At 45.7% G+C, this 12,321-nt stretch overlaps 1 protein-coding gene across 5 annotated transcripts in view; it reads left to right on the top strand.

Moving 5' to 3' along the window:
- The window catches only part of E75 (ecdysone-induced protein 75), a 145,974-nt gene that overhangs the window by 115,614 nt on the left and 18,039 nt on the right, over positions 1–12,321 (top strand). For 4 of the 5 annotated variants that reach the window (XM_046623702.2, XM_046623699.2, XM_046623700.2 and 1 more), the window contains exon 2: positions 10,530–10,618. In XM_046623702.2, the coding sequence (XP_046479658.1) occupies positions 10,530–10,618 (89 nt within the window). Of the gene's footprint in view, positions 1–8,964; positions 9,972–10,529; positions 10,619–12,321 lie in introns of those variants that run through there. The other variant, XM_046623698.2, reaches the window with a different exon arrangement.

The following is a 12,321-nucleotide window of genomic DNA, read 5'->3' as shown; positions in this document are numbered from 1 at the left end:
TATGCCCCTCGTGATCCTCGTTGGTTGCACGTACAATAATGCAACGGCGTGTGTGTGTGTGTGTGCGCGTGTCGGTACAAACGTACGTCAGGACTCGAAGTTGTGCAAAAGTCGGGTGAGCTTCGAGCCGGTTGATCGAGGTCGACGACCGCGTGGAGCGCATTATGCGATCGGTGAGGGCTGCTTCCCCCTTCCCCCCCCCCCGCCGCCACCCTCCCTCCATTCTTTTGCAATCCGCGAACCTTTTTCTGCAACTCGTTGCAGCGCGCAGCGGTTGCACTTGAGCCTCGCACTCCCACGTACAACCTATACGTGTAAACATTTTACGCGCGTGCATTCGCGAGTCCCGTAAACTTCCCGGAATCGGACGACGACGCACCCACGCCGCTTGCGAGGAAGGTATGAAATCCCAGGTCGATATCACAGATTTTTATCTCTATCGCGGTATGTTTGCACGGTGGACCGAAAACCGAACGATAAGGATTATTTTTTATTTTTTATTTGTTTTTTTTTTTTTCAAGGGGTGGAACCACGATCCGAAGTAAGCCGGGTCATCCAGTGATTTCACCCAGTTAAAGCGTCCAATGGCAACGGATAAAACAAAAATTCGTGTCGCTTGGATTTTACGATAGTCTACTATAACGTATTACAATAGAAATGAAATGGGATGTATCTACCTGGGAGTAGACGATACCTTTCTTGTTAGTTGTAAAATATTATTTGCTTTTGTCGCGCGGGGAAAAAATTAGGTCGTATTTCGTACAGCGGCAGGTATGGAATTCGAAATAATCATGCATTTGGGGAAAAGAAAATTACCGTACGGCATATTTATCGCAGTCGTCTGTGTAACCTCTGTTTAAATACGGACCGTAAATCAAACCCGGTTGTTCTAAAACCGGGTACCGTTAAACTCGATTCGACTCGACGTCCCGTTTATCCCTCAACCTCAACCCTTTTCTGGGTTCCTCGTTCTTATCGACTCCACCCCCTGTCTACCCTTGCACAACTTGACCGTTATTCACGACCGTTTCACCGCAACTTAACGACAGACGTATTGTTTAACGATTAAGTCTCGAACGTGAGTCGGCGTCTCCTCTTCTACAGGTTGTCCGAAAGGACTCGTAAGAACCGCGTTAACAGCCTGTCTTGAATCCCGTGCATGCGCTTGACAAGATTTTTCTGAATTAGGTACTTTACTGCTGTGACTGTTTTCTCGGATTATCCATATAACGGTTTACAAAAACCATCCCCAGAATTCCAAGAAATTATTTGCAAACCTTGCAGAGACTGTTATTACGGTCCGTCAGTTTCTCCGGCCTGGGTATAATACCTTGTGTATTATTTATATTGAAAACCTGAAAATTGCGATTCGCCTACGTTAAGGTTGAAAATTTAGGCTACGTCGTGATAGGAATATTTTTCCAACAACAATCGTTGGTGATGGTAGAATTTCGTGACCGTCTCGTACAGACGATAGATAAGTTATTGCAAAATATCTATTTCTTCGTCGGGCACGTGTTGCGGCTTGTATAAAATACGTTTACCCATGAAGATGTATATATATATATATATATATATACTTATCTCGATCGGGCTCGCAGCATCGATCGAGAGGCAAAGAGGCAGGGAGGGGCAGCAACATAATCTCGTGATCGGATGAGCGGCGTGTGTAGCAGGAAGAGACTGCAACTGTACTCGAGTGGGCACGTCGCAATATATCGGGAGGAGGCCACCAGGGGAAAAGGCAAGGAGGCAAAGAGGGAAAGAGGGAAAGAGGCAAGGAGGCAAGGAGGCAAGGAGGTGAACGCGCTCTTGATCGCGACCTCCTTGCAGCCGTGGAAGTCGGTGACCGCGAGCCGTGTGATGTTGTACGTGTATAGGTGCGTGGACCACGAGGGAAATTACTTTTTCCACTTTTCATTTTTTCCCTTCGACTCTCCGCGTGCCATTCGCCTTTTACGCCTGCCCGCGATTAACGATTGCAGGCTTGTCAAATCGTTCGCATGTCGTAACGCACGAATTATACAATAAATCAAATCGAATCAGAGTGAGATTCGCGCGTTACGATTACGATTTACTTTCTTTTCCAGTTATCCTCGTGCGATAACTTGATCGTTGAATAATCCCAACGATGAAAAATCGTATTCTATGAATCCATTACTATTGTTGTTTCGATAGATACGTCTCGCGAACGAAAAGTTTTTCCTTCTTCGCATATATGTACAAGTAAAAGGTAAGGAAAAATTTTGAAAAAAAATCACCGTACGACCCGCAAGTTCAGTGACATCGACCCGACTTATCCCGCCAACTGACTGACTGACTGTCAGTCATGCCTATATGTACACGCATGTGCACGTGACGATGCGTACGCACCGTTATACGCAATGCGCGTATTTATACTACAGAGAGGCACCCACGTCTCTGTTGGGAAGTTCGTTTCGTGTCTTAACTGGACTGTAATTATAAACACGCGTACGTAAGTATCGTACATACGTACATGATAATTACTGCGTAGAGAGGTTATTAATTCTATACGCGAACGAGAAAGAGATTTGAGACAATTATTTTCGGTCATCGCAGTCGTTTTTTTTTTTTTTTTTTTTTTTTTCAATACTTGACGAATTTTCGTTTGTCATTAGACTTTTCGTCTCTTTGACGACGGGAAATCATTACAATTAATAATTTGTAACTTATACATGCTTGTTGTACGCGAATTATTCGTGATATTTATACGTGTATATAATTATTGAGAAAATGCATTAGATCGGATAATTTAGCTGTTGGTTTTTAAATGTAAGAAAGAATGATAAATAAAAAAAAAAAAAAAGAAAAACTCGAGAGGCTGATACTCCGGTTACCTAGTCGCCAATTGGCACCAGGAAGCTGCCAACTGATGGCCAACAGTCCACGGCTGTCGCGTTCGCGGGTCGCCGACCGGTCGACCAGTGCCAAGGACTCGCGAGGATTTACTCGCCGCCTCTCTCTCCCTCTCCCTCTCCCTCTCCCCCCCCCTCCCCTTCCCCTCCTTCCCGTTCTTCCGCAAACGCCAAACGCGTACCGCTCCCTCGGTTCTTCCTATACGTGAGGAAATATCAAATATCACAATACGATCGAAATTTTTAAATTCTTTGCAACACCCATTGAACGTTTCTTCTCGTCGTCAGGCTTGTGCCGCGGGTACTTTGATACGCAATTGATTCGTTTTGCAGTTTTATAGGCAGGCAGGTGTATAATTTTATGAAACGACGACGCACTTGTTGATATATCATTCTCGAATCTCTTGAACATATAAATTTGTTTAAAATCTGCGAGCGTATAACGCAGGTATCCGTAAAGTAATCTTATACGTACACCAGAATCGCACGACTTTTGTTACGTACACGTATACTTAATGCAGGTTATGGAGTGTAAATTATATCTACAGTGGGTAGGGGGGAAAACGTCTTACTTTTGTCGCACTGCAGCGATGTATGCTACACGGTGTATATTATACCTATCTACCTGTGTATTACGCGTATAATACGTGTAGGATGTGTGATTTTTTGGTAAAAGTTCAGTGAACTCGTACAGCGGCTACTGTGATTTGAGAAACGCGTACAGAAGATATGAGGCTGTGTAACAAAGTTTTGCATTAATTTAAATGAAATTATATATTTACCTACCGCGCGTTTACGGATGTATATAGATATATATATATATATATACATATATATACATACACATGCAATATAATAATTTAAAAAGTACGAATTAACCGACATATATGTACAATTTGAGACGACGTCGCGCTATAGAGGACAATCAGCATTATGTATTACAAGTGTTATAAATCGTTTCGTTTTAACGTATCGCGAATTGACCGTAAATTGATTGCCTTAAATAGTGTATACATTTTTACCCGTACGATATTCAAATTCAAATTCACTTTTTTCTCCATCACGTGTATACACATATATATATATATATGCATATTATGTGTATAATATAGGTAATATACATGACAGTAGCGTAAATGGAAATACAGTTATATCCGTGATGACGAAGCGATTATCATTCTAAAATAGCGGAGCAAATGAATTCTTTCCTTTTTCTCCGTACCGCCTTTCAAGACTTGGAAAAATAAGAAGCGGGGAAAAAAAAACAATCGACAAAATGTCCCAAAATCCCTTCGACCGTGTCTTAATCAATGTGTTCCTTAAATCGTTGCTACATCGTATCTAGGTACTTGCGACTGGATGGATTCTTAAAGTCCTGCTCGTCACTCATGTGTATACATATCATAGCATATGCAGCATGCAATCCACCATAATACGTATACCTCTACGCATGTCGGTACGCCGCATGGAGTTCGTTCACCGTTGACGCACGGAATTTCAATAGAATCGGGTCCGCGGTTATACATATTATATATGTGTGTGTATGTATATATATGTATCCATAGTCAGAGCAGATCTTTCCCTGAGATTTAGAAGGCTGAAAAATTCGTTGAAATCGTCCGGTGTGTTACACACACTCGCATACACACACACGTACGGTATACCTGTGCGTGTACAAAGAGATGAAGAAACGGTTGAATAGCCTTGTAGGAATTTGGTCTGAGGAGTTGTGCGCTAGCACCTGGTTGCAAGTAGATATGTATATTAGTGATAAAAATTACCACCGTTCGTAAAATGTATATATATATGTGTGTGTGTGTGTGTGTATGATCACGTCACTGCACGATGAATTTTTTCGCCGAGATGTATTACCGATCGTTGATCCTTGTTCTGAATTTCTTGAAAGAATACGCTTTATAACGTGGCGTGGGAATTTTTCTTTCAAACGAATATACGTAATGTAGGAATAAATAAATGAAAAGAGAAGAGGAGAATGATAATAAATAAATAAATAGGCAAGTGGATTACGAAGTCGGCTCTGGCTATTTCCGTGCGGGTTTATCGTCCTCAAAGAGCCGATGGTGCTTGTACGCAAGCACATAACCCGCGTCTGTGTGTGTGTTTGTTTGCGTGTTCGTGTAGGTACGCGTAACAATTCGTATGTATGCAATACGGGGCGAAACGGAGTTTGGCTTCATTATTCCACTCCAATTCACCAGGTTTGTCGAACTCGCTTGCTGAGCAAGCTTCGCGGAGTCATTGCCACAGCTTTAGGCTGGATTTAAAGGAACGTGTGTGAGTGAAGCAGGAGTGAAGAGTAGGCACATGTGCACATCACGCGGAGGTGTTTATAATATAATGTCCGCTGTACTATGTAACCGGTACAAGTATGCGTGTGTGGTGGTCGTTTACATGGACGAGTAACACTTGCGAATTCATCAAAACTTGTTGTTGCGTAGTTTCCGTTGTTCTTCAGAGGCCGTAACTGCGACTTGGTCAACAATCTGTTGCAAATAATACAAGTATTTACACGGTATTAGAATTATCGCCGTTCGTGTTGTTTCGTGCTGCACAACGCGGCGAGTTGATGTGGGAAATTTTTTTTCTTCATACTCAATACTCGCGGCATTCGTCTGTGAGGAAAATTTTTTAGAAACCACGACCGTCCGCGTTAGTATAAAACGCTTATAGGATTCATCTCGTCGAAAAATAATTAATGATCGTTATTTCCGCGTGGAGTCATTTTATTTAAACAGCGTTTGCACGTATCTTCGGACATTCGGTGCCATGATCAATTCTTGCATATGCAAATCGATTCGTCATTATTTCCTCCAATTTCGAGTTTTTAACGTTCCGAGTTACAGCCGCGTAACTGGCATCGATTTTGTCGTTCATTTATCCTAAACATTTGTAAGGTTAATTTCAGTGCCAGTGTCGAGTGTTGTACTTGTTTTCAATAACAAACAAACAGAGTCGTAGGTTAAACAGGGAAAAGTTCCGCACGTGTAAGGTAGTTATGTATATAAGTTTACTGTATAAAAAGATGGTGAAAAACATCGACGCACGTCCCTGAACAGGCGTATTTCTGTATTAAAATTTGCTCGCGGTACGTCGACGACGTCAGCTACGATTTAAATACATAATAATGTAGTGTATATGTATGCTGTCACACGTACACGTATATATATTTATATTTATATATATATATGGGTGTCGCTCGCGTATCTGTTACGTATAAAATCCGACCTCGTTCGGGTCTTTGCTCGATCTCAAGGGAACTGTTAACCTTTACGAGCGAAGGTGGGAGGAAGGTTATACGAATCAGGAGGACGATACGTACGCCGTGAGGATATCGGCTGGTACCGTGCAAGTCAGGGTCACAGAGGAACGAAAATTAAAGCCCGTTCATCCGTCGTCCGGAAAAGCAAAGAAACGGGGGAAACGCAGGGGGGGGGCCTCGTAAAATCACCGGAAACGTGTATAAATTACGTATACGATAATGGGGCCCGTTGACTCCGAAACGAGGAACGGACCCAATGGCGAAAGTTTTTCTACTCGCGGCCTGGTTTATGGTTATGTCTTTATGGACCGGCGCAGCTGTGCGATCGCGCTTTTCCTTGTGCATTTCCTTTCCGATTTTATTGACAACCGGACAGCTAGGCGCGGACCGGAAAGGGTTGATGGAAGGGTTCGGGCTCTGTTTGTACGACGCTACTCGGCTCGGCCCACCGATTCCATTTACAAGGGGCACATTCGTGCGTATACCCTGCAACGATGATGGGCACAATATCGTGTTTCCGAAAAAATTTCAAAAGTGCACTACGCAAGGGTTTCACGGGTACATTAGTTTGTGTGTGTGTTTTTTTTTTTTTTTTCTTTTTTTTTATCCCTCTTACGCTGCGAGGGGAAACCGACAACCTCGAAACCTGGGATCTCCGAAGATCATTTCGCGACCCTGAACCGATCCAACTTCCGGCCCTCGATCCGCGTGTTTTCCGAAAAGGGTGCAGGCGTTTGCTTTTTCTCTTTTTTTTTTTCATTTTTTTATACGAGCTCACACAAGCCCGCATCTTTTCCTCTTCTTCTTTGTCTCTTGGTAATATCTTTCGCTCGCTTGTAACAACAAGAATAATAATAACAACGACAATAATTCTGTACCGCTAAAAATTTCGCGACTTCGAATATACGAGTCCCGCATAATACGGCGGGAGTTGCGAACGACCTTGATCTCAGTCGATGCCTTGATGGCGAGTGTCGGTAGCAGTTTCTCGTGCAAATATACGTCAAGCTTCAGCCTCGTCTCCTCGTTTCTTCTCCCTCTCTCTCTTCCTCTCTCTCTCTCTCTCTCTCTCTCTCTCTCGCTCTCCTTCTCATCCTCCGGCTTGCTCTTTTCATCTCCTCTATGATAAAACCGATCACGACGAATACCTGGTCGTCGGGAGGAGGGGTCGATTGTTGTACCTGTCGACGTTGTAACTGTGCGTGTTTAGTCTTTATATTATTCTCTGTATCGAGTCGACGTCGCCTTCTTGCAGACGGGAGGAAATATCGTTCGCACGTTGATCGATGGAGCTATCGATAGATCGTTTCGTGACGGAATTTCAGATAAAAAGATCGAACATGGTACAGCGCGATGTTAAGTCTGCTGTACGAATTTCAACGATCGTCGTGTATAATTATTTCCTTCTTCGATCGGTAATAAACATCCGATCGACACTAGACGGAAAATTTTTGTTTTAACACGCTTAATCGGATTACCAGATTCGCCGAAATCACACGCGTACCTATGTGTACAACACTCTGCACGGATTCCCCTTCTGCGAATTCAGTTACACCAATATACAATTTGCGAACAAAATTATCATCCAAGAGGAAGTATATTATGGAACGTGATTGTAAATCTGTGCTCCGGTTTCGAGCAACCGTTTTTGTAGCTGGTAATATCGTTACATGTATTATACAGGCATACGTAGCTGTTCGCGAAACTGATTGTCCGTGATTAAAATCGCGGGTGGGGGGGGAAGAGGGGCCAGGCGCCACCGGCACCGTGCGTGAGAGCCTTTCGGTCGCGGTTGGACCCCGAGTGAAAGGGACCACACGGGGCTGAAGAGGGAAGAAAGAGAGTGAAATGGAAAAAGTATCTGCCGCTGATGGGGGGGGGGGGGGGAGGAGGGGGAGGAGGAGGAAGAGAAAGAGGAGGTGGAGGAGGCGAAACGCCACGCCGGTAGATTTTCCGAGGAGTTCGCAACGTTAGGAGGAGAGGACCTGGTTGGTAGGTGCGAGGGAGTCACCGTTGCGGGAAAGTCATCGGGCGTGCGCAGAGTTTGCTCTGCGGGTGTTGATTGAGCCTAGGCAAGCGAGTTGCGTTAGCTAAGCTTTATTATTCGGTCGGTAAGGCAGGGAGGGGCGGGGGGCGGCTAAGTTAGTCACAAGAGACGACGGAGGAGTGGGAGAGAGCGAGCGAGAGCGAGAGGGAGGCGGGGGCCCCCGACGTGTTCGTCAAGGCACGCGTGAGCGCGAGAGAGGGAAGTAGAAAAAGAGGGAGAGAGAGAGAGAGAGCGAGCGAGATAAAGAGAACGGGCAGGCGAGGAGGGGAGGGAAGCGAGAGAGGAGGAGATGGCCTTGGCCGATGCTGCGGGGTAATTCAGTCAAGGTTTCGGCCGATGAACTTCCTACGGTTGCGGAGGAAGGAGCCACCGTCTGAGTGGTGGGGGCGAATCACCGGCCAATCCGAGCGACGCTCGGCGAGTCTCGGGCCTCCCGATTGGTCCCCTAGCGATCGGCATTGTGCCGGGCCTCGCTAGGCAGGCTCGGTTGTCAGTGACCTCCAACATTGAAAATACCACCGTGAACCCGACACAGTGTCCTCCCTCCCTCCCGCCCCTGAATGTGTGCGTTTCGTTCGTCGTCTTTCCTTCTTTCTCTCTCTCTCGCGCGATACTCGCTCACAGTCAGCCGCTGCCTACGTTCGTTCGTTCGTTCGTTGCTCGTTTGTGGAGACGGGCAACCGGCTGGCAGACAGTCGCACACCCTCCCCACCACCTTCAGAGCCGTTCGGTCTCTGGTAAGGGCTGCGGGCCCCGACGGCGGCTGGCCAGGTAACCAACAGCCGTCCGAACCAAACTCGCCTCAGACGAAGTCGAACCGCCCTCCAGCTCGCACTTACTTTCACTCTCTATCCGTCGAGTCGAGTTCTGGAAATCGTTTCGCGTTCACGGGTTTTCACGGTCTCAACGTTTTCGTTTACTCAGCGGGCACGTTAATTGATAATTAAAAAAAAAGATTTGTTCCCTGTGTTGATCTATATATATATATATACATCGAATCGGTCATCGAACACCTTGCGAGAAACTTGTTGTTTTGTGATAGTTTCAGTTGACGACGGGAACTCGTGATGATTATTGTTCGTTGGTACGTGTTGACGTCGGTTCCGATGTCATACAGGTTTGAAAACTGAGAGAGGAGAAGGGAATTAAAAAAAAAAAAAAAAGTTGTGAACAGTGTTGATACCCTGTTTTTGTTACTTCAAAGTGAGTTCCTTTACATGCAGTGTTTCCGTATCTTGCAGAAATTCTAAAAACTAATCGTCGTCTTCGTAATCAGGCATGGCAGCAGCTGCGGTTGGCCACTTGTTGAAAACCACCTGCAACGCGTTGTTCGCCGTATTATTGTCATAACGCAACGTCGATTAAAATTATATAATAATATCTGGATATTTATACTTGTATATATAAACATATATAAAATAGAGTTTGTGTTGGAACAACAACGACGACGACGACGACGAAAAAAGTGTTAGCATCGAATCGACGATACAAGTCAAGATGATACTGTCCCCGGACAGCAGTGTCCAGGGTATCATCGCGGTAGCTCCACCGGCACCTCCGCAGTCACCGATGTCCAGTCTTTCCGCGAATGTTCAGACCCACGCGGCTTCAGGCCCATCGGCAGCAGCATCCCGGCTAACACCGGCTCACGCCACCCCCGTTTCGGGTAGCGTCAATCAGCGACCCGGCCACCACCACGCGTCGTCCCACATGCCGACGATGGACTCAACGGTGTCCTCGGCGAGGCCCGAACCCGAGCTCAATATAGGTAGGGAGGAAAAATCGCGGGGTTTGCTACGATAAGGTGATCGGTGATCGGTGATTGGTGATTTTTACTATGAGGGGCGGGGGAGGGGGGGAAACAAGAATTTAGCCGAGTATCGCAACGAAAGGAGAATTCGACGAAACTCGGGCGCTTTCTTCGACTTACAACAACTCGGTGAAAATGGACCGAGGGGAGTTCGTGACGCCGGCTAGCTCTGGCAGTGAAAGCTGAAAGCAGAAACCGCTGCTTCTAGCCGCCGTTGCCGTTTTGCCGCGGTGTGTAACACAGCGAGGCGATGCTGTAACAGTCCACCGGGTGAAAGTGTTCGTTCCTCTTTCTCTCACGAGGATAGGAAGGGAAGCGCCTCCGAGACCTTTCTCCGCGGCTGACGCAGTCTGACGGCGATAACGTCGATACGAGATACCGCGAGGCGCGATTTGTTTACTTTTCAGCTTTTAGTCGATCTTGCGTTTGTTAGACACGTCTCGTTTACGACGGCCCCGCGTCGTCGTGACAACAAACGTGTTGCTTTATTAACGTTTTATTGATTTTGTGTTACAGAATTCGACGGCACCACCGTTCTCTGTCGGGTTTGCGGCGACAAGGCTTCCGGGTTTCATTATGGGGTCCATTCCTGCGAAGGATGCAAGGTAAGAGAGACAATTTACCGATTGCCGGACCAAAGAGAGGCGATCGGACAACCTCGAAATGGCAGGGATCAACACACCCTGGTGACATATTACAGTCATCGATTCTCGTAATTCCGTTTCTGTTTTTTTCCCTGCCATTTCGACAAAGACGACGACGACGAAGAAGATACGAGGAAGACTCGGAAGCAGGTTCGATCAAAGATTTTGCGGATGTCGCGACGCGGAGGTGGGCGAGGTGTAATGAAACCGTTCAAGGTTGGCCGAAATGTTAGTGACCGGCGGGCCGCGGATCGCGAATTGGCCTTGGTCACGCGGAAGCGGGTTTCGCGCAATAAGCCTTGGCGTTGCTTGCTTTAAACCCAGCGGAGAAGCGTGCTTCTGTGTGCGAGCACCTCGTCCGAGAGCCGAGGCTGCCGGATACGATAGGCGGGAGGGGTTACAAAACGTTCGAAAATAATGATGATACCGGCAATCGTGTCGTATCTTCCACCACCACCACCACCGCCGTCGGCTCCTACTTCTACTCCTATCTCTGGATTATACCTACGTAGAATCGTAATCGAGGAACGCTGACGGAAATAAGAGAATTTTTTTTAATACACGTCGTCACCGATTGTTCGCAGGTACGTACGTACGTCGTAACGCGCTGCGGAGCCGCGAAGCTGACCAAACGATTCACGATCTGCAATTTCCATTCGGTCACGTTTTTGCAACGCGAATCTTACGTAAGAGAATATTCGATGCATATACTCTGTATATGCATAAATATGCATGTTATGTACGTGCATATAATTCAGTCTGTTTCGCAAGACAATGTACGAAGACCAGACAGACACTACGCGTAATACGATACTTGTCGTCCTATTTCTCGGTTATTATTTGCATTCTTATTCTATCCTCCCCCTCTTCTCTTATCCAGCTGTATTTATTATATTCCGCGTCGCTGAATCTTGCATCGTACGTATTATATACAAATTCGTATATTTTCGCTAGGTTGCGGTTTTTCTCGCGATCTCGCAGGAAGAAAATTCTTCCGTCGCTCAGGTATAACATCCGTTCAGGTATACGAACTAGACTCTAGTGCCGGGACCAAGGCGCGTCCTCGTTATACCAACATGTTTCGACCGAATTCTCGACGGAGAAATCTCCGAATCTCTCTTTCTTTTCAGCGAGAGATGAGAACGTGATCCTCAACATGCGGTAAACCGAGAGGTCGAGGTTATATTATATCCCGATCTCTGGGCAGGCTCGTTGAGCAGTGACGCGTGCTTAGAATTGACCGGAAGCGGTGGAACGCGAGGACGCCGGATGCGTCGAAACGCGGCTACCGGTGAAAGAGAATTTTTCTTTTCGCCAAATTTTTTTTTTTTTCTATTTTCTTCTTCATTTTCTTGGTCTTTTTTTAAATATTTTTTCACTCTTTTTTTTTCACCTCGTTATTCAAAATTCTAAAGTTACGCTGTATGTAATAAAAGATTGCGTAAAAAAAACAATAACGAAACTCGCGAAGAACGGTCTTCTCAAAATGAAATATTTGTTATTACGTCGGTGCTGTTGTTATTATTGTTATCATTATCATAGACGGTATCCGGTGTTTTCAAACCGGGTATGAAATTTGGATGTTAAAGGACGCGTAGCATGGACTCACCGATGGAATTGGTTATGAGAATGTTTAAATGTTATTATCTCCTTGCGTAACGGGT

This window comes from Neodiprion pinetum, chromosome 4, assembly GCF_021155775.2.
Source record: "Neodiprion pinetum isolate iyNeoPine1 chromosome 4, iyNeoPine1.2, whole genome shotgun sequence".
In the NCBI taxonomy this organism is placed as follows: domain Eukaryota; kingdom Metazoa; phylum Arthropoda; class Insecta; order Hymenoptera; family Diprionidae; genus Neodiprion; species Neodiprion pinetum.
Note: the sequence above shows the minus strand (reverse complement) of the source record. Positions and strands in the feature narration are given on the sequence as shown.